At 45.3% G+C, this 22287-nt stretch overlaps 1 protein-coding gene across 1 annotated transcript in view; it reads right to left on the bottom strand.

The window, feature by feature from the left end:
- The window catches only part of ANTXR1 (ANTXR cell adhesion molecule 1), a 180586-nt gene that overhangs the window by 61528 nt on the left and 96771 nt on the right, over nucleotides 1-22287 (bottom strand). The window contains exon 14 of the mRNA XM_077805796.1: nucleotides 11992-12033. Within this exon, the coding sequence (XP_077661922.1) occupies nucleotides 11992-12033 (42 nt within the window). The remainder of the gene's footprint in view (nucleotides 1-11991; nucleotides 12034-22287) is intronic.

The following is a 22287-nucleotide window of genomic DNA, read 5'->3' as shown; positions in this document are numbered from 1 at the left end:
GGCAAGCCCTGGATGGGTGGAGCTCCCACTGGCTCTGGGGAGTAGTTCTGCGGGCAGAGGGCTCCCATGCTCTTGGGTTTACCTGCCCTAGCAGTCCACAGTGGGAATTCTGTCCTGTGCTCTGGGAACAAAGGGGCAGTGAGACACCCTAAGGAAATAGCCCTGACTCCAAGGGTCTCTCCAGCATATGGAAAGATAGCCTCACTGTGTTTGCAGTCCCTCGGCAGGAGGCATGCTAGGGGCCATATGGGGCAGGAAGAGGCATGTGTGAATTGTAGGAATGCCAGGTGCTCAGTTTTTAACCGGAAAGTCCATTGAAAAGGGGACCTGGCAGTGTCCGGTCAGATGTACTGACCATACACCAAAAGCCCAGTTACTGTGGGGCAGGGGGAGGTGCCGGGTCATTAACCCACGCCAGCCCCTGCTCACCTTGGGTTGCCTCCTACCTGCAGGCAGGCTCCTTGTCAGGCTGTAGCAGCTCCCTCGAGCAAAGGGAGCCGAGCTGGGGTGGGGAGGGAGGTGGAGATGATCCAGTGAGCAAAGAGGGGAGGGATGGAGAGGAGCGAGCGATGGGGGTGGGGCCTTGGGAGAAGAGGCGGAGCAACAGGCGGGGCCTATGGAAGAGGCACAGCAGGGGAGGGGCCTTGAGGGGAAAAGGCGGGGCAGGGGCAGGGCCTTGAGGGGGTCCAGTTACCAGCAATTGGAAAGGTGGCAACCCTAGTGAGTAGTCCTTTGCACTCACTATTCCCCAGTTGCCACAAGTCCCATAGAAATGATGCCCTAACCAGTGCTGGGGGCCAAACTGAAGCCCAGCTGCCCAAGATGGGTAAGGCACAAGCCCAGTGCTGGCATGACTCTCCTGAGGTTCACTCCTGACCAGGGTTCAGGTCTGCTCGCTCTTTGCTGTCTGTGCTCTGGCTGCCAGCCTGTGCAACGCAGATGGTGACTTTCAACTCCATCACTTGCTGCCCGCTGTAGTTTCCCGTGCATGAACATAACTGCTGTTTGGAAACAGAGAATTTCTCCTGAAATTAAATCTGAAAATTCAGGATTTTTTTATAGCAAATGAAACAAATATATTTGTTACAGAATTAGCTCAGGAGAAATTCTTTGTTTGTAATATTATATATTTCAGCCAGGCCAGCTGGCTCTGGACAAATGGATTTATGTTGCTGAGGGCAGAATGAAACAAGCATGGAACATGTGGTGCCTATTAACTTAGCTGGATGCCATATTTCTCAGTTACCTGGCTGTCTTGAGAAAGATCAGAAACACTTAAGATTAAAGGCTGAGTAAGAGATTCGTGCTTGTTTTAGCTTATTTTTTATAGGCTGTCTCTTCATGTCACTATAAAAAAAAATTGCTGACCGATCGGCAGCTTCCACCACTCAAGTGTTCTCCTTAACCTAAAGTAAACCCAAAGCATTCAACTTTCCGTCCCTTCAGCTCTACTGTTTGGGCTTCTTAGATCTCCTAAACTAAGACAAGTCGGGATAGGTCAACAATTGGATGGGAGACCGTTAGGGAAAAGCAAGGTATCGCATGAAGTAATATCAGTGATTTACAAGGGAGCACTCTTCTCTGTAAAATCAAAGGGGTCCTGCTTTGATCTAGCTAGCTCAATAACAACAGCAGTGAAGCCATGGCAGCATGAGCTAGCCACCCGCTGGACATACCCAGGGACCTGGATGGGCTTGTCACAGCTTCACTGCTATTGCTATTCGATCTAGTTAGTTCAGAGCTAGTTCAGGTATGTCTACATGTACTGCAGTCACATCTCTGACGGCAGGTAGACAGACCCCTAGTATTCTTATTTGTATTTGCCGTATTAGAGTAACACCTAGAGGCCCCGGCTGAGATCAGGACCTCACTGTGCTGGGCACTACAAACACACAATAGGAAGAGACAGTACCAGATCTGAACAGATATGACAGACAAAGGAAACGCTATTATCCCCATTTGACAGATGAGACACTATGGTACAGAGAGATTAAAAGACTTGCCCAAGGTCATGCAGGTAATTCTGTGGCAGAGCCAGAAATTGAATCCAGACCCCTGGATTATATAGTCCACTGCCTTAACTGTAAAGTCATGTTACCTCTCTTTCAACCAATGCCCCCTTGTGGTGAGAGGTGTGTTGTGCTGCTGGAGATGCTGTCTCTAGCTGAGATATGAAAACGGTGGTCTTTGACATGTGAGTTCATTATAAATCCCATAGCCCTTTCTATGACGTGTAGCCAATCATTTTAGTTTATTATTTATTGTGTGATGTTACGATTAATTAACATGTTATATTATATATATTCATTGTATGTTAAATAGAGTTAATGTGTAGAATTATAGAAGTTGATCAGTATTTAGAGGGAATTATGTACTAGATATAAGTAAGACAAGCTGAAATGCAAGAACCTGTAGGCTGAGGCCTTCAAAATTTTAGCTTAGCTATTTTAGGCCTTGGAGATAAGAAATGCTGACGTAAGTAAATGCCCGAGGAATAACCCAGTGCCTTAAGATTATGGGAAAAGATATAGCAAGTGGTAATATTGCAAAAATGTAGTCGGAAGATTAATTTTAAATGATAAAAATGCTGTAAAAGTGCATTTGTCTCCAACATGTGTCTTAACCACAGGATACAGGTGGGGCGTCAATGTTAATGAGAATAAAGAGAACCTATACAGCCTGTAGACTTCGGTGTTCTTTATGTTTCTGGGGACACAGACCAAAAAGAAAAGAGAGGGCTGACGCTTTCATGTACACGCACAGCATGTAGGTATAGACAGAATCACATTATAAAACAAGGTTTCAGAGTAGCAGCCGTGTTAGTCTGTATTCGCAAAAAGAAAAGGAGTACTTGCGGCACCTTAGAGACTGACCAATTTATTGGAGCATAAGCTTTTGTGAGCTACAGCTCACTTCATCGGATGCATACAATGAAGTGAGCTGTAGCTCACGAAAGCTTATGCTCCACAAGTACTCCTTTTCTTATTATAAAAAAAGGTACCCAGAGCCAGAAAATTAAGCTTCCTATGGGAAAACTCCAGCAGGTACTATCCCTGTATTGATGATCAATCCATGAGAGAGCCATCAGACTCTAACACCACCTTGAAGGATGTCAGTATGTCTGTAGTTCTAACTGGTGCATGGATATATTTAGGAGTTGTGTATGCTGTGACATTCATAACTTTGTTGGCAACTTTAATAAAACGGCTAAAAGCTAGGGGACTTTGCTCGTGTGATTGCCTGTGTTACTTGCCTATGATTTCATGTGTTCCTATGAGCTCTAGGAACTCTGCTGAACTTGAGACTGTAGCTGCTAGAGCCCACCCATGGCGGTATAATATAATTAACATCAAATAAAATAAGTCTACAGATGTAAAAGGAATCAACCCTAAGTGTCTAAGCAAATTCTAACTTCAAGGGGGAGCTGACTTCTTGCTATCCCCTGCTTTAATCAGGTTTGCCGCACCGGTCCGCCATTCTGCCTATATGTTTCAAATTCAATTTGGCTATTTAAATCCTCACCTTCCCCGCATAAAACCCACTTCTCCCCTGTTTCCAAAGATGCCCAATCGATTTTCTTTTACACGTCTTTCTTCCTTCTCTTTCCTGGAAAGTTCCTTTCCCTCCCACTCTGCAACCCCTGGTCACTAGAGAGGGGGCTGAACGAAATGTGCAGGTGCACAACTGGCCCCTGGCTTTTTTCAGAAATACATTTCCTGCTTGGTTTCAGAGTAACAGCCGTGTTAGTCTGTATTCGCAAAAAGAAAAGGAGTACTTGTGGCACCTTATTTCCTGCTTGGGTGTCTGCAAAAAATTCAGAGCAGACTCTCGGGGTCTATTTTACGATCTCTCAACAAGCCCTTTCAGGAAGAGAGAGGAAACGAACAGGAAAAGGTCAATAAACACTGATAAATGCTGCTGCCAACGGTTTTGTGGAGGAGCCACTACCAGCTATTCTCTGGCACCAGGAATGCGCAAGCAAGTGCCTGGGAGATGGTTTGGGGCAGAGCAAAGCAGTTCAAGGGGGAGAGATGAACAGAAGCTTTCATCTGATGGCTCAACAGAGGCCTCCATGTAGTGAGTTAAATTCCTCCAAGAAGAGGACATAGGAGTCTGCGTGGTTTGCAAGCAGACTTCCCTTGACAGTGATAATCATCACCTTCAGCCTCTCATAAATGTGCTGCTGAATGCGCCTTTCTTTCCAGGACTTTCTTGTGTGTGTTTGTTTTGGTGAATGTGGGTAAGACGACAACAGACGTAAGCATTATCCAATTACGGGCTGGCTGGTGGCTTGGCCCTGGTGCCGTGCCGGGAATGACCTTATGGCTCGGGTGAAAAGGCTGATACAGCGTGGAAAGAACAGGTCGGAGCTCTGGGGAGAGGGTGCATACTGTGGCAGTCTTTCTGGTTCTCTTTCCTGAGTGTCGTAATGACAGTGCCTGAACGCCTTGGGGAGAGAAGGTGTCACAATGGTGGGGAAAAATTAGCTCCAAAATCAAATGCCAGAAGTACATCATAACATCTCTCCTTCGGAGGGAGTTGCAGTCAAGTCCAATAGCCAGGTGTTCATCCACTAGGAATAGCTGGAGCCTTCTTACCAGCTGGAGTGGAAGCATGTGTGTTTTTAATCCACCAAGGCCAGCAAAGAGTCTGGCATACCCGCACGAGTGCATTCAACCTTAACTGCTGAAGGGCATATACTCCAATCAGAGGGCGATCGGGTGCTTACTAGCTCTTCAAGCCTTTTTGCTCTTCTGATTGGCATTACTTGGATCTTTGTCATTTAAACCATCTGTCCTTCATCCAGGCCCCCCTGTGCTCTGTACTATCCGGGGGACAGCATTGGTGATCTTGAGGTAAATCAATGAGAAATCTTGAGCTGATAAAAGTCTTCCTTCGCCAACAGCAAGGGTGTCTCCAATCTGCCTCAGACGTCCTTTCAAATAAAACCTTGGGCAGATTTCTGAAAGCACTGCTGCTCGTTCTTCATTGTTGCAGTATAATGCGTTGTCCTTGCAATGCAAAGCCATCTGGCCTCAGCTTTTAAATCTGCTGATGCAAGAATTCCTCTTGTCTTATTTTTGCCAAGAGTTTGGGGCGAAAAATTCTTACTGTAAATGTAATGCTGCCACTTAAGGAATTACATTGTTACATGCTGGAGATGAGTGGTTACCAGGTTTTCTATGGGGGAGAGAGCTATCTACAGCATGCTAAAAACATCAGATTTCACTAGGCTGAATCCATCTTCCATTTATTTTTAGAAAAACAGAGAGAAGGGGGCCCGATCCCCTCTGCAGGCAATGTGTTGCTTCCAGTGGCCGTCCCCCTTTCAGGATTGGGCTCAATAATGGTAATGGTGTCCAATAAAATATACTTTGTCAGAATGTCTGCCTTCTTTTCTGGGCCTGATCCTGGGAATTGCTGAGCACAGCCTCAATTTCCACTAATTTTCTAAAGGTTTCTAAAGAAGTTTTCAGATTCTGAACTTTAAAAGATTTATGTCAATTATATTCCAAGATAGAGGGCACTGGTTCTCTTTAACATTAAGGCAATGTAAAGGTGGTGTAAAGGGGGCCCAAGGTGGGAGAAAACTATATTTAAGGCTGCTTTATGCTGCTAAAGTGATGTAAAGTGGTCTTAGGGTAAATGAGAATCAGGTTTACAGAATTCTACGCCCTGGAGGAAAGTGCTGTCTGATCAAAGGCATTTTCCAACATAAGAATGACACTCACAATATGGATACCCTTTTTAGTGCCCAAAACCCCAGCACCTAAACACTTATGCCCCACAAGACCTGCCCTAAATCATGGAGTCATATTTGGTTCTGTCTACACTGCAGCTGGGAGCGAGCCTCCCACCCCAGGCAGACAGACTCACACTAGCTCCGCTCAAGCCAGTATGCTAAAAACAGCAGCATGGTCGTGGTGGCATGGGCTAGCCACCCAAGTGTTGGCTGGGCTTGTACTCGGGCATGCCATAATGTACACACTGCTACTTTTAGCAGGCTAACTCGAACAGAGCTAGTGCATGTCTGTCTATCCACACTGGGAAGCATGCTCTCAGCTGCAGTGTGGACATAGCCTGTAAGGGACCACCAGATCAACACATGGTAAATTGTGACAGAGCCAGGAATAAAACCCTAGGAGTCAAATCCTCCACTTGTGTAGTGTGAATAGAGCTGCTCCAGGTTACACCAGCTGAGGATCTGGCTCCTGGAGTCTTTGACTCCCAGAACACTGCAATCATTACTAGACCGCAAGCCAGATCAAATCACCATCAATCATGACAACTCCCAGCCCAACAGTGCCTCATGCACCTGCATAAATAAAATAAAGATGGGGAAAATGCATTGTTTTTTGGTACATCTCTTTCTCTGGTGCACAGACCCACATTAGCTGTATCTTTGCATTTAAAGTCATTGCAGGATTTGAAACACCAAACATCAGAATGTCTTTCTTCTTAATCTCAGCAGCTCTTTGAAGTTGCGGAGTTATGTTGCGTGCTTCTCTGCCAGAGCACGTTGAGAGATGCTGCATGTACAATGGCCATTATGTGCTCTTTAGACCAGGAAGCCAAAATTCACAGTAGCAAAATTAAAAAGTATCCAGCGCTAACACTTCCTGTTGGGTCCCACCAATAACTCAACTATGTGAGAATATATCCTCTCCATCAACAGTCACTTGTGTGGAGAAATCGGGTTACTCAGACCTTTGCTGGACAATACTGATTGCAGGGTTACAAGTTCTGTAGTTACGTCTGCAAACCAGCTCTGAATTTAAACCAGACAGCAATTGCTTTGAAAGCTTTGGATAACACTGAATGCATCCCTGGAATTCTCTTTGGTTTGGGATGGTTGAAAGTGTGACAGATTGACAATATCCCAAACAAACCTTATGAAATTAAGATAAATTTTACTGAATGATGTTAAACCTTATTGAATTAGGGTTAACACCTTTGGAATTCATTGTATTACAAATGCAAATACTTATGTGCGCCTGTGAAATTGTATTGAACTGCTTTACCAAAAAGACAAGATTAATTCAATCTCTGGAAGGTCAAAGGAAGTTTAAAGGTCTTTTTGGAACGCTACAGTGTGAAGTGGATTTCCTTAGGAAATACCTTGAAGTGAGGGGAATGCAAATTCTCCCGCTCTGAAGCCAACCCTTTGGAGATATTCCCTGAGGTGAGAGATCTTTTCATAGAATCATACAATCATAGAATCATAGAATATCAGGGTTGGAAGGGACCTCAGGAGGTCATCTAGTCCAATCCCCTGCTCAAAGCAGGACCAATCCCCAGCTAAATCATCCCAGCCAGAGCTTTGTCAAGCCTGACTTTAAAAACTTCTAAGGAAGGAGATTCCACCACCTCCCTAGGTAACACATTCCAGTGTTTCACCAACCCCCTAGTGAAAAAGTTTTTCCTAATATCCAACTTAAACCTCCCCCACTGCAACTTGAGACCGTTACTCCTTGTTCTGTCATCTGCTACCACTGAGAACAGTCTAGCTCCATCCTCTTTGGAACCCCCTTTCAGGTAGTTGAAGGCAGCTATCAAATCCCCCCTCATTCTTCTCTTCCACAGACTAAACAATCCCAGTTCCCTCAGCCTCGCCTCATAAGTCATGTGTTCCAGTCCCCTAATCATTTTTGTTGTCCTCCACTGGACTCTTTCCAGTTTTTCCACATCCTTCTTGTCCAAAACTGGACACAGTACTCCAGATGAGGCCTCACCAATGTCCAATAGAGGGGAAACGATCACGTCCCTCGATCTGCTGGCAATGCCCCTACTTATATATCCCAAAATGCCATTGGCCTTCTTGGCAGCAACGGAACTGTTGACTCATATCCAGCTTCTCGTCCACTAACTCCTAGGTCTTTTTCTGCAGAACCGCTGCCGAGCCATTCGGTCCCTAGTCTGTAGCGTGCATGGGATTCTTCCATCCTGAGGGCAGGACTCTGCACTTGTCCTTGTTGAACCTCATCAGATTTCTTTTGGCCCAATCCTCTAATTTCTCTAGGTTCCTCTGTATCCGATCCCTACCCTCCAGTGTATCTACCTCTTCTCCCAGTTTAGTGTCATCTGCAAACTTGCTGAGGGTGCAATCCACACCATCCTCCAGACCATTTATGAAGATATTGAACAAAACCGGCCCCAGGACAGACCCTTGGGGCACTCCTCTTGATACCGACTGCCAACTAGACATGGAGCCATTGATCACTACCCGTCAAGCCCGACAATCTAGCCAACTTTCTGTCCACCTTATAGTCCATTCATCCAGCCCATACTTCTTTAACTTGCTGACAAGAATACTGTGGGAGACCGTATCAAAAGCTTTGCTAAAGTCAAGGAACAACACGTCCACCGCTTTCCCCTCATCCACAGAGCCAGTTATCTCGTCATAGAAGACAATTAGATTAGTCAGGCATGACTTGCCCTTGGTGAATCCATGTTGACTGTTCCTGATCACTTTCCTCTCCTCTAAGTGCTTCAGAATTGATTCCTTGAGGACCTGCTCCATGATTTTTCCAGGGACTGAGGTGAGGCTGACTGGTCTGTAGTTCCCAGGATCCTCCTTCTTCCCTTTTTTAAAGATGGGCACTACATTAGCCTTTTGTATACTAACTACCTGCTTTGGGAAACTCCAGTTCAAAGACCCTGAACTGTATAAAAAGGGAACTGAGCATGTTATGAGGGGGCTTGTTCTGAGCTGCAGCTCTGACGAACTTGTAACTACAAGGATTCCTTTAAGGTGGGGTATTAAAAGACTGCACTTGCCAGAACCCATGCGAGAGCTGGGATGAACTCTGGTAAGTTTATTAGCATACGTGTGGGTTCTTTTATGGATTGTAATATGTTTTCTCTGGAATGTTTTTTACCTTATGCATAAAGTAGACTTGCTTAGAAAGAACTGTGTGGTAAACTGTAGAAATTACAATGTTATCCGTCTCTAAAGAGAAAGCAAGCAGGTGTCCTAGGGCAACCTGTCTGTGTCGGGAATGACATAGTGAAGGGAGGGAACTGTCCTGCTTGGGAATACTCCAATCAGAAGGGAGAGTGACATATGTCTCCACCCAAAGGGGCAACATCTGGGGAGCTGAAAGCCAAGATTGGGGGACCCTTGCTGAATCACTGAAGGGAAATACAGCTGCAGTTGCCCTGAGCTGTGACAGAAAGTTCATTGGACACATTTCCCCCGCAAGGATTCTCTTCAGTGCTGCTAGCCACTCAGCTGTTCATGCTTCTAGTGACTGACATGCTGTATGAGTCCCATTGTGTCAGTAGGAAAACAGATAAGCTGCAGATACAGGTTTAGGTAACAACAGGAGCACATTTATTCAGGCACAGTGTAGCACCCTACCCTTGGCTGAGTATTCAGCAGTAGGGCCAGAAACTGGGACTTCTGGATGTAAAAAGCATGAAAAGCATAAAAAGTAAAGCCACCCCTATTCAGCAATGCTGTAGCAAGCTCATCAGCCTCTACCTATGGCTCAGCCACCCACTGAGCGTGCGTGGATTACCAATAGGCAGCGTACCTTAAAGGGTCCCTTACAATATGTGCTAACTACTTATGCCAAACAATCTGTTCCACCCTGCATTTTGCTGTGACACTGGGAGTTCATTTCCCGGACCTGAAGAAGAGCTCTGTGTGGCTCAAAAGCTTGTCTCTCTCACCGACGGCTGTTGGTCCAATAAAAGATATTCCCTCACCTTCCTTGTCTCTCTATGGGTTACCGAGACAGTCCCAATGGAAGAGACTCCAAGCCCAGATCCTCAAAGGTCTCAATAGGCGCTAGATACCTTTGGCTATCTGGGCCTCCCCGATAGAGCATGGTGAAACTGTCTGTGTAATCACAGTGCACACAGGTAGGTGATAGTGAGGCCAGGTTTTCAGAGAGAAAAGCCGCCCCAAGTTTTATGTACAAGTTCCCTACACCTTCCAAGGTGCTGACGGTGTGCTTAGTCTCAGGCTTAACAAATGCTAACAACAAACACAACATTAGAAGAAAAAAAATCTCCAGTGAAAATAACAGGAGAAGGAAAAACTCTCTTAGCAAAGGGCTCCAATCCTGCAAGGCCTCCTCCATGTTTGCTCTGTGCATGGAGGGCCGGCAGGATCAGGGAAAAATATAACTTGGGGAAAAGGCATCTTCACAGCAGTTTAATTAATCTCTTGTTCTTTAGTTCAGCTTCTGCCAAGAGAGACTGGCCAATAGAACCAAACAGAACCTGAAGCAAATGCTGCTTTATCTGCAAAACACTCCCAGGATTACCAAATGCCTCCTTATGTGCAAGACGTACATCCCCACATTACACCAAGATGTAATTTCCCTTCCCAGTGTTTGAGCAGAGAGCTAGCATTCCAGCCTGATGTATTTTAAGTGATTTCAGCTATTGAATCCCTTGACTTGGAGGCATGTGCAGTGCAGAGCAGATGAGCCACATGCAATTTCAAGTTAATACATTTTCCCTTTCCTTCTGAAGCTGGAAACTGACAAAGTTGTTGAGTTTACTTCGGGCCCAACAACAGACAGAGCTGATTAGGAACGTATGTCAAATGGTTGCAAAGAGAGGCACGGATTGAAAACGGCGTTATGAGAGATGAGCATTCTGATCTGCAGGCTTATTCAAATCCAAACTTTCCTGGACTTTGGGAGTGTTATGACTTGGGTTTCTGCTTCAGAGCTACAAAGTCTCAGGTTCCGTTCCTGGCTTGGGCTCCAGCTCTTCTGAGCCGTTCCACTGATGGGAAGCTCACTGGCTTTCCTGTGAGTACTATATAGGCAGAAGCTGAGCAGGATTCCACCCGGCTAATGCTTCTCAGCCCTGAACTTTAACAGCTCTGCCTTAGAGCAGAGAGTGCTCTCTGGCCAGACTTCATGGGGAGTGGGGTAAGGCTCAATCCAGCAAACACATTTTCACTTGTGAGCTGGATGAGAGTCCAGAATACATCCCCAGCAGCAAAAGGCAAGGGAACAAACCCACTGCACCACACTGTCCATGGGCTTGAGTCTCCTCTCACTTACCCTGCTGTAAGGACGAGCTAATCCAAACCCCACTGAAATCAATGCTAAGAGTCCCATTGATGTCAGTGGGCTCGGGATAAGGTCTAGTTAGTCTAGTAACCGAATTGCAAAGCAGTGGAAGGGAAGGAAGAATCTCTCTCACTGCTCGTTGAAAGTGAATATGGCACAGAAAGGCCCGTCATATATCAGGGAAGAGTCTGTCCCAGGAAAGCAAAAGTGATCCAGATTTAATTATCACACATGACTGGATTTGTACAGAAAGAATAAGTGGGGAGTAAGTTTAAGATTTTCACATGAGAGTTTTAATGTTGCTTTTCTGTCTCCTTGAGTAAAACCCGTGGACCCAGTTCTTCGCTGGTATACAGTGGTGCTGCTCCTCTGAAGTCAATCGAATTACACCAATTTACACCAGCTCATAATTTGGCCTTTGGGCTTCAGAACTAATTGGCTAGAAAGGAATGTTAAGGAATAGCGTGTACAGCCTTTACTCACACTGGTGACGTGGTGCGACCCAGTGCTCACCCATCTGTCTAGATGACACAGTCTAGTGTGCTTGTGTCCTCCGATTGAGTCAAAAGTTAAGCATGCATTTAACTGCTGTCCTGAACAGGGCTGATTTGCTACATTGCTCTGCTACTCAAAGCAGAGAACAGTCTCTCTCCCTCCCGCTCCCTTTACATGCCACAGAGACCCAGCTCTCGCTGGCTGCGGATCGTTACCTCATCACTCTGTGAAAATAAAGTGACCTGTCCCTGCCTGAATTAAACATGCACTGAAGACATTAATCAGAAAGCAGAGTGCGCCCCAGACCTCATGTGTGGCTAAAACAGCCCTGTTTGCCTATTGGGAGCAAGAGCAAAGGTGGTGAATGCGAAATGCTAACTCCTGCCTCCTGCTATGTTCTACGTGCTACTGGTCTGGAAAGCCAGGCACAGTGAGAGCTGGTAATGCCGGTGTCACTTACCTCACTGTCCTCTTCAGGGGGTGGTGGGGGCTCTTTGATAATCTGGAAGGAACAAACAGAAACAGACAACCTTAAATCCACACTTTGTTCGTCAGCATGATGCAAAAGTCACTTTAATAGAGGATTTGTCCCTGCCAGCTTCTCTGATCGCGACTGCGATGCATGTGTGATTACATGGTTCCTACGTGTGCTAATGCTGTCGGGATAACCAAGGGGATTCCTAATAAGCCACTGTAAAACCCTGCCATGCAGTCATCTCCTAATTATAGTTCCCAATTAGCGTTTATATCACCTGTAGCTCTGATCGCTGCCAATTGTGACGTCAAAGTGAATCTAACCAGTCTTGGAACTGACACTCCAGCTTTCTGAACTAGGAGCAAAATATTCAGTGCAGCTAAAAAAAACCCCTCAGCTGAGTAATAATGGGCTGGTCTAAAGTAGAGAATTAGATCGACCCAACGATGTCACTCGGGGGTGTGAAAAATCCCCACCTCTGAGCGATGTAGTTAAGCTGACCTAAGATCCCATGTGGTCAGCGTTAGGTCAATGGAAGAATATTTCTGTCAACCTACCTACTGTGTCTTAGGGAGGTGGATTAACTACAGATGCAGATTATTGTATCACCTAAAGGCCGCAGCTGAGATCAGCACCCCATGTGCTAAGCACTGTACATAGAATCATAGAAGATTAGGGTTGGAAGAGACTTCAGGAGGTCATCTAGTCCAACCCCCTGCTCAAAGCAGAACCAACCCCAACTAAATCATCCCAGCCAGGGCTTTGTCAAGCTGGGCCTTAACAACCTCTAAGGATGGAGATTCCACCAGCTCCCTAGGTAACCCATTCCAGTGCTTCACTACCCACAGTAAGAGATGGTCCCTGCCCTCAGGAGCTCACAAACGACATAGACAAGGCAGAGTGGAGAAACAGAAGCATAGAGAAATGACTTGCTTCGAGGTCACACACCAGGTCTATGGCAGAAATAGATGACAGGTCTCCTGCACCCCAATGCAATGCCCGGTTCACCAGACCACATTGCCGTCTCATGTTCTGTGCAAAGTCGACGGGAAGGGAAGCAGTTATTGCTTATTATCCTTCACGTTGTTGGGTTAGGAAGACAATCTCTCATGAGCTTTTTAATTTAAAAAAAATCATATAAATTGGAGGCTTTCCCAGCATTTCTAACTAATAAAGCAATTGGGGTGAGGTTTTGGGCTGATCGGGTGTATTCTCCATCGAAACAATTTAAATTTATGTGGGAGAGAGGCTATTATTTCATGCATGAAGTTTGTATCTAGGACTCAACAAATAGCTGGCTATTATTACAGCTCTCCACTCCAAGTGCAATAGAAAGCCATCCAAAGGGACAGCTATTACATACAGGCATGTCAAACATCTCTCCCTAACTCCAAATTCATCCCTGAGGCATGGCTGTTGAAATCAGTGGGCTAAATCCAACCTTGGGGTAAGCCCAGTCATGTCAATGCGACTACACCAGGGATTCATTTTGTCCCATGGCCACACATTTATCTGAATGAAGGAACCCTTTCTTTAAACGGCACTCAACGGGCCAAAGGCGACAAGGTGCGGAATGCCTCCTGCACGGTGGCAAATGCCCTCAGCTTCCCTGACTTCAACAGGTCACAGATTTGGGCTCTGGGGCATGTGTGAGCTGCTGGAGGTTTGCTGCAGATGTGCTTAAGCCCTGGAGTTAGTCATTTTTAAAAGCGAGGCTCCACAAACAACTTGACTGTTTAAATAGAAAGGGAAGGAAAAATATGGCTGCTGCACAAGAGTCCCGGAGACATAAATATTTATGAAAATTCCTCTTGTTCCCTGTTTTGCTTCTCCAATGAGCTCACTGTTTTTATTTTCCTCTCACAAGCCCCGAGTCATGCAATGTGGTCATTAATGAGGAGCATGTGCCCTCGAGTAACGATGTTGAAAGGGGCTGGCCAGGGGGTCAGGGTTATCCCCTTGTTCATGGCTTGACTCGGAGCAGGGGTGTCCCTGAGTCACTGCAGCTACCTGTCCCTGGGCACAGTAGCTGCCGTTTGTTTAATTGGCCATTGTGTAGAGCTTTGAAGAGCTTGTGCGTGTGCACTGAAACCAAATCAACCCTTTGTGTTTTGAGTTTAGAAGCAAAAAGGCCATTTCGAAGGAAGCAATGACATCTGAAGAGGATTAAAGGAATTACCAGCAAACCCAAGAGCCAGGCTGTGGCGATGAAGCCGCTGGCCACATTACTGGGGAGGGAGCACAAGCAGGAATCCCTGGAGGAATTCCGGCTGACTTGCAGACTGGAGCTAGCAAAGGTGGAAAGGAGGCAGCAAGTCTAACCCAGTATCCCCTATCCAAAGAGGCTCTGAGTCTGTTACAGCCCCAGCTTTGGAGCCTTGTCTCCTTAGCTCACGTTTTCTGCTCTGGAGGGCTTCGGTTCAATTCCTGGTGCGTCAGCAGCTGTCATACATGCGCCCAGCAAACCCGAGGTCATGCACATGTCGACATCACATGCCGTGAATGCGGACTGAACCAAGGTCCTTCACGAAACAATAATGGATTCTGACGGTTGAGCTAAAGGACGGCGGCAGCTGTGACTGGCTCAGAACAGCAGGCACCAGCCCACAATGGCACTGTCTCAGCCCAGACTGACACGGTGGGTAGGCTTGCCAGAAGCAAGGCTAATCCACGCTCACACATGCAGATTTGAACACTGCTGTGAGGGGGAGTCACTAACGTACTTGCGGCTGCAAGACGTGTTACATGCATGGTGGGTAGCATGCTACATTTCTCTAGTGTAAACAAGGCCGTAATCCCTGTAGCCAGCAAATATGGGAGACATAGCTACAGAGTCTAGCACAGTGAATTACATGAGCCAAAAGGTAGCAGGGACAGAAGGCCCTGCCTTCCTCCACTTCTCCCTGCATCCTTCAGGCATCCTGGCTTTGACAGTGTCTGTGCACTCCTCAGCATGATAGTGACTGGCCTTAAAGAGGCTCAGGAAATTTCCATGCACCTTCTCCCTCCCACAAATTGACTGGTAGCAAATCAAATAATCCTAAAGCAACAAGATAGCGCTCAGTGATCCACACTACTCTTCTTTAGCATCATATGAGAGTTAAAGATGAGAAGGACCTACAGCTTATCCAGTCAATTGTCTTGCAAGGGACAGCTTGACACCGGGTAATGGTTATATTCCAGTTGCCCTGTCTATTCCTCTTGTTCTGCATATTGCTGTATTGTTTGCACTGTGTGTTGGCTGTACTCTGGTTGGTCTACATGTTGTTTGCACAGCGTGTTAGGGTACTGTTTCAGCTTGATGTTGTTGTATAGTGTATACTGTGTGTTGATTGCATTCTGTTTGTACTTATCTTGTTTGCACTGTCCTGTGTTCATGTTGAACTGTATATTGATTGCAGTGTGTTGACTGTATTTTGGTTGCTCTATATAGCTTGCAGTGTGTTACTGTATTGTTTGCTTTGCATGTGGATTGTATTCTGATTGCACTGTATAGTGTTTGTGCTGTAAGTCAACTGTATTTCTAGTTTCACAATGTATTGTTTGCACCGTATTTTGGTTGTACTCTAATTGCTCCTCATAGTGGTTGCACGGAGTGTTGCTGTATTGTCTACACTGTATGTTGATTGCATTCTGCTATCACACTGATCCAGACCATAAGAGAGAAGAGGAGATGAGTGACATCAGTCAGACCTGATTGCTGAGCAGGGTTAAAAAATTCAGGCCTAGCAGTATTATAAATTCACTCTGTTATTCTGATAAACAAGCCAGATTTCTGTCAGCACAACTACACCTAAATCATTAGGGTTTGCATGGAAAGCAACAAGAAAAAATCCTGGAAAACTTCTTGGAAGAGAATCTGATGAAATGATCCATTGGAATCAAATATGAAGTAAAGTTGTTGCTTGGAGCACCATTTAAATTGTATTATGAATATACTGTAACTGAGCCAGGGAACAAGGTTATAACACAGCTGTTATACCCTTTGTATTGGCCTGTCACTGAGAAACAAGGCTCCCCTTCACTCCTGTCCCTTCCCATTTCCCTGGGCCCCTACTGTGCACAATAACATGCCTTCCTTTGAAGCAGCCTCACATACTCCTCTACTACCGTCTGGGTTCTTCCTTCTCCTGTAGCCCCTTGTGCATGTTCCCATTCTGAGCATTAGGAGTTAGGTTAGGTAGGAGGTGGTGAGTCTTTCCAGGAATCCCACCCTGTCCAGGGGCCAGGAACTTTCCTCTCACTCTCCTTGATCCCGTATGGAAAAGTCATATAAGGAATGTAAATAAATGGGGCCCTATAGAAATTGAATAAAGAATGAGATCCCCCCTTCTGTAGTTTTTTTTTGTGAGCCAGGCTATAGAATCCTGTATCAGGGGACCTTTGGAAATGCACTTAGGGCCAGATTTGTAAAGGTATTTGGGACCCTAGCTCCAATTAATTTCAATGGGAATTAGAAGCCTCAATACTTTTAGGCCTTAGGGCCTGATTCTTTGTTACACTAAGTTCCCTTTGCTCCACTCTGGGAGCATGCAAAGGGGCCTTAAAATAGTCATGAATGAACCAGGTTCAATTAGATCTCTGTGTGTCTGTTTCCCCATCTATAAAATGGGGCAGATAATGCTTCCCCACTTCATGAGGATCAATGCATCAATAACTGAGATACTGCAGTGATGGGAACTGTGTAAGGAGGTGGATGAATTTGTTAGTAAAAGTGCAAAGTGTGATCATGTATTATCGTTATGTGTATTAGGTGTCATAACCATGATCAGGGACCCATTGTGCTAGGCACTGTAAAAACACATAATGAGAGACTGTCCCCACCATTAAGAGATTATAATCTAAAGAAACAAGATGGGCTAAAGGTAGGAGAGAGGAAAAAGGCGGACAAACATCTGATCTCACCACCTTCCGCTGCAAGTGCCAGGCGCACTTCTTTGACTTGCCTTCTCTAACATAAACACAGAGCTGTGGGGGTGTATGTATGTGTGTGTGTGTGTGTGTATATATATATATATATATATATAAAAACACCCAGCTCCACTCCTGAAAAAACCCTACCAAAACAAATCACTTAACTCCACAAACAATTCTGCCTTCTGGGGAGAGGATGAGAAAGAATGAACTGTCATAACAGATGATAATCATGTCACTTAATGCACAACTGGAAGGTGGTCAGATACTATGGTGATAAGGATGGTATAAGAACCTATATAGATAAGAATAGACAAAGAGAATGATTTCCCCAAGGTCAGTGACAGCTGGGAATACAACTCAACTCCCTGTGAGTACCTATCAACTACCCAATCCACTTGACCACACAGGCTTTCATCTGTATTTATCAATTTAGGCTTGTTATTTGTATTAGAAGCATACTCAAGGAGAATGGGTTCTTCCTTTTATTATTTCTCCACAGCTCATAAAACACCCCCAAGCTGTAGGAATTTTCAGGTTTGCTAAATGGCTCAGGAAGGACAAAGAGAAAGAACAAACACGCACATTTCCAATCCTGCAAGGGATCCAAGGCACAAAGGCACAAGATCGTGGAGGAGGTTGCTTGCTTAACCTGAGTGTGTTTATTCTCTGGAACGTCTAGGGTTCCATTAGTCAGCACTTTCGAATAGTCAGGCTCTGAGTGTAGCAAAGGACACTGCATAGTTTGCCAAGAGGGTTAAACCAACACAGTGCCTTGGTGAAGGAGTTCAGCTTCTGGTGGGTGAGAAGGAGCCCACATCAAACAGAACCTTGCTTTCTGGAGATGGAATTATGGGTTTAAGCAAGATGGTTTATTCAAAGTGGTGCTTTTTGTTTTAAGAACATGGAGACAACAAGACCTCCGGAAAATGGCTTTTAACAGCATAAAGGCTGACCATGCATGCAGAAGTTCCAAAGTTGACAGCGGAGGCTTTCCTAGCCCCGTTATCGGAAATATTTGGGTTTCTGGCCACAGTTGTGGGTGAAGCTCCGAAGCAGACCCCAAACCCCAGATCCAACCTGTGGAAGTTCAGATCAGGCTCCAAAATTTGCAGCTTTTCATGACCACTGAAAGATGCCTTAGGCTTGTCTCACACATTGTTTATTCTGTGCAAGCCTGTTGAGTTCAGTGGAGTTTCTCCTGATTTGCACTGGTATATGTCTGAGGACAAATAGGCCCAGGAGCTTTGGCCAAGCTAAGTATCCAAACATTTATCTGCATAGCTGAAGTTATCGGAAACTGTTGGACGACAGATTGGGCTGGAAATCCAGAGCGATGGGTTTGAGCTATATGTAGTCTCTCTCTCTCTCTCTCTCTCTCTCTCTCTCACACACACACACATACCTCATTGTGTGCACAGACAGACAGACAGACAGACACACACACACACACACAATGGATGGAAAGTGGTACCAAATCAGAGGTGCGGTGTTTTACACTTGCTCAAGCATAAAGGGACTTCCCAATACGAGAAGAAACAGGGCTCCAGTGTAGTTGATGGGTGCGAATTCTGTGTGTTGGGACAGGAGGGTCGAGCCTGCTGTGTTTTGTACGGGGCTGTGAAGTGTAGTTCTTGCTCTCTCTCTCTCTCAGTGCGTGCCACATGGGCCTGCAGAATGCAATCAGCTGGGAGAATGCCTGGCCAAGCAAAACGCTTAGCCTAGTTTAGCTTGGCAAAGCTGAAGTGTTTGTTCATGTGTGTTGTAATTGTTTTTATAACCCCAGGCTATTTCTTCTTTCTTGGTGTCACTTGCTGCTATGGCTCCTGTATCTGAAGGGGAGAAATGACCATGGTTCATCGACCATATTAGCTAGTTAGCCCATAGACACCTGAGGGCTTTTGCTTCATCATCATGTTGTGAAAACACTTCCTTATGGCCATTTTGTTTGAAAGGTAGCAAGGGTGGGTGGAGAGTGTGGTCATTGGCTTTTCTTGGCACGGGAAGAATCTTTGTGATTTGCTGTCAGCACTTTTGCACATTTAGCTGTGAAAATTCAGGGCAATAAACTGATTCTTTGTCTTTATACCATCTTTCACCAAATGATTTCAACATGCTTATAAACTGATGGATGCAGAGCTCTCTTTGCTGACTCGCCCTGGTGTCAGGTGCTAGCACCATGCAGAGAAATGCAGTTCTTGCTGCTGACCTGCCCTCTGTTAGAGCAGGCAAGCACGATCAGTTACAAGCTAGAAGTACAAAAGAGCTTGAGTGTCTGATTCTCCTCTGCCTAGGGGGAGTGGGTGTAAAATCCTACTAAATCCAAATTTTACACCAATTTTTCACAGGTGTAAATGGCTCCGAGAAGCTGGAGAATCAGGCCCTGAGTTGCTGAGGCAGAGGGAACCAGGACTAGGACAGAGGAGGCCCTACAGGAAGAAAAACACTCCACTACAGTTAGCCACGCTCTGGAAGAGATGTGAGTTGCATCATTGTTAATTTGGTTAGCAATAAGGGCAAACTCCAGGAACTGCGGGTAAGCCTGAATCCTATCCAGCGTGCCTTCACAGCGTTAGAAGCTCAGTAGGATCTCCACCTGCTTGGAGTGCTGTACTTACTATCTCCTTACAGTGCTATGTGATAAATAAGTGCTATAGAGGCATCATGTCATTTACTGTTGCCTCTTGGGTGGAACACAACAGCTATTTCATAGCTACACAAACAGTTTAAGGCAGGAAGTGAAGAAGGCTGCATCTAGCTGAAAGTACAGCGGTAATTTAGGCAAGGAGAATGATATTACCTGAGGGGGAATTTGACCCTTATTCATATGGAAAGTTATAGAACACTTATACATTGTAGCCACTGTAAAAACCCTAATTTTTATCATTATTTTCAGACTGGTGGAAGCCCGGTGGTTCAAGACATTTAAAGCTGGACAGGACAGAGCACCAGAGAATGGACTGTAGGGACCAATCTGCACTGGTGGGGTTAGAGGAGATGGATTGGGCGTCTGGACCTAGTAGATGTGTTTCAGTTCTAATGTCTATGCCAGGTGTTCTCAGCACGTATGTTCCTTCAGTTTTTGGGTGTCCAACCAAAGATATGTTCAGGGGCCTGAGAGTGGATGCTGTGCTCTTTCTGAAAAGTCAGGCCCTTTGAGATGTCTTAAATTGGGGACCCAAAACCTCGGGTACTAAAAATCACTGACACTTTTGACAATCTTGGCTGTGGTTCTAAGGTTCCAATCAGAGTAGAAGCCTGAGGTTTAGAAAGCTGCCCCACGCAGTTACCTTAAGTAGAGCCCTCTCCAAGCTCTCAAGGGAGAGAAAAAACAATTGGACCTTCCCGGAAATCAGTCCCAGCAAGGAAGCCAATTAGTCCACATTTAAATCCAACCAATTCCATGAGGGTGAGAGCAAATCTAGGCATCTTAATCTGAACCCCTCTAAAATTTGGGGTGGGAAGCAGTGTCTGCTTTCAGATCTGAGACTATGTCTGGCTTTTATTTTCACGTTGAAGTGCAAAAACAGATATGTGGCTCACTTTGTTTAATATTAATTGTGATTCATGCCAAACTCTTCCATGTGTTTATGGGAGACTAGGCCCCACAGATTAAGAACCAAAATCTTCCATTAATTAACCTCATCTTGGCTTGTGATGCAGTTTGCAGATGAATGGAGCGGACATGCAATTCCACAAGGAATGCAAATGACATTCCAGAATCTGCAAAGGGCACTCCCTTTTTCTAGGCTGATTTTCTGAACCAATTAGGTCGATAAATTGGGCCAGGTTCAATGGGTGTTGCCCCCAAATGTCTAACCCATTTTCTTCAGAATGAAGATCTAAGTGAAATCCATTTGCAGAAACAAAAATAAAATAATGTCATCGCTAGTTGTAAGATCCGGCAAGCCTTGCTATGATCCAACTGCCTACGGAAGGACCCAGTTTTGAAGCAGTATTTCTCCTTAGACTGGGAGAGTCAAGCTCCTCCTGCAGATGTGAGAGATAATACACTTGCAAAAAAGACTGATATCATTCTGGTGTGTATTAACTAAAATGCCGAATGTAAGACACAGGAGGTAGCTGTCCCACTCTACTCAGCACTGGTAAGGCCTCATCTGGAGTACTGAGTCCAGTTCTGGGCATCTTCAGGAAAGGTGTGGACAAACTGGAGAGAATCCAGAGGAGACCAACAAAAAATGATAAAAGGTTTAGAAAAACTGACCTATGAGGAAAGGCTTAAAAACTGGGCACATGTAATCTTGAGAAAAGAAGAGTGAGGGGTGCAACCTAATAACAGTCTTCATATATGTTAAGAACTCTTATAAAGAGGACTGTGGTCAATTGTTCTCCATGTCCATTGAAGGTCAGCAAGAACTAATGATCTTAATCTGCAGCAAGGGAGATTTAGGTTAGATATTAGGAAAAAAAATTTCTAACTCTAAGGGTAGTTAAGCTCTGGACCAGGTTACCAAGGAGGTTGCAGAATCCCCGTCATTGGAGGTTTTTAAGAACAGGTTGGACAAACCCCTGTCAGGGATGGTCTAGGTTTACTTGGTCCTGCCTCAGCACAAGGGGCTGGACTTGATGACCTCTCAAGGTCCCTTCCAGCTCTACATTTTTATGATTCTATGACCAGGGAAAAGATAAGGGGGAAGGCGGGGCGGAGGAGGGAGTGGGGGAGGGATAATTTTTCAGTTTACCTGAGGCAAAAAACAGAATAGTGCCTCCAATATTCAGTCAGTTACAGAGTGGTTGAGGGAACTGGGAGTCAGGACTTCTGGGCCTAAACTTTCAATGATTTGGGGCAAAACCATTTTTGGGTGCCCAACTGAAAGCAAATCATAAGGGTCTGATTTTCAGAGGACGAGTGCTCAGCATTTTCTGAAAATCAGGCCCCAAAAAGATGTGTCAAAATTGGACACCCCAAAATGAATAGGCATGTTTGATAATTTGACCTCTCTGTGTCTGGATAACCCTTGCCTGACTTATGTCAGTAAAGTGCTGTGGGATGCCTAGAGGAAAGGTGGGTGCTCTGTAAAATAAATTGGTTTAACCTCCCTCTACGTTCAGTAGGTCCATATTATTTTATATCCCCTAGCAGGACTGCAGGGACTGCAACCAGGAAACAAGCTGAAGGGATGTCCTTTCTGTGCTTCTCACCATCTTTGCTCTTATAGGGCCAGATTCTGTTCTCATTTATTCAGACATAAATCTACAATAACTCCAGTGGAATTACTCCAGACTCACTCTGGTATAACCAAGAACAGAATGCAGCCTACTCCAAGCAGTGCATTGTTCTTGGCTATTATTTCCTTGACTAGCTGCATGTTTGACTCTTATACAATCCCCAGAGTGGCAATTTTT

This window comes from Eretmochelys imbricata, chromosome 26, assembly GCF_965152235.1.
Source record: "Eretmochelys imbricata isolate rEreImb1 chromosome 26, rEreImb1.hap1, whole genome shotgun sequence".
In the NCBI taxonomy this organism is placed as follows: Eukaryota; Metazoa; Chordata; order Testudines; family Cheloniidae; genus Eretmochelys; species Eretmochelys imbricata.
Note: the sequence above shows the minus strand (reverse complement) of the source record. Positions and strands in the feature narration are given on the sequence as shown.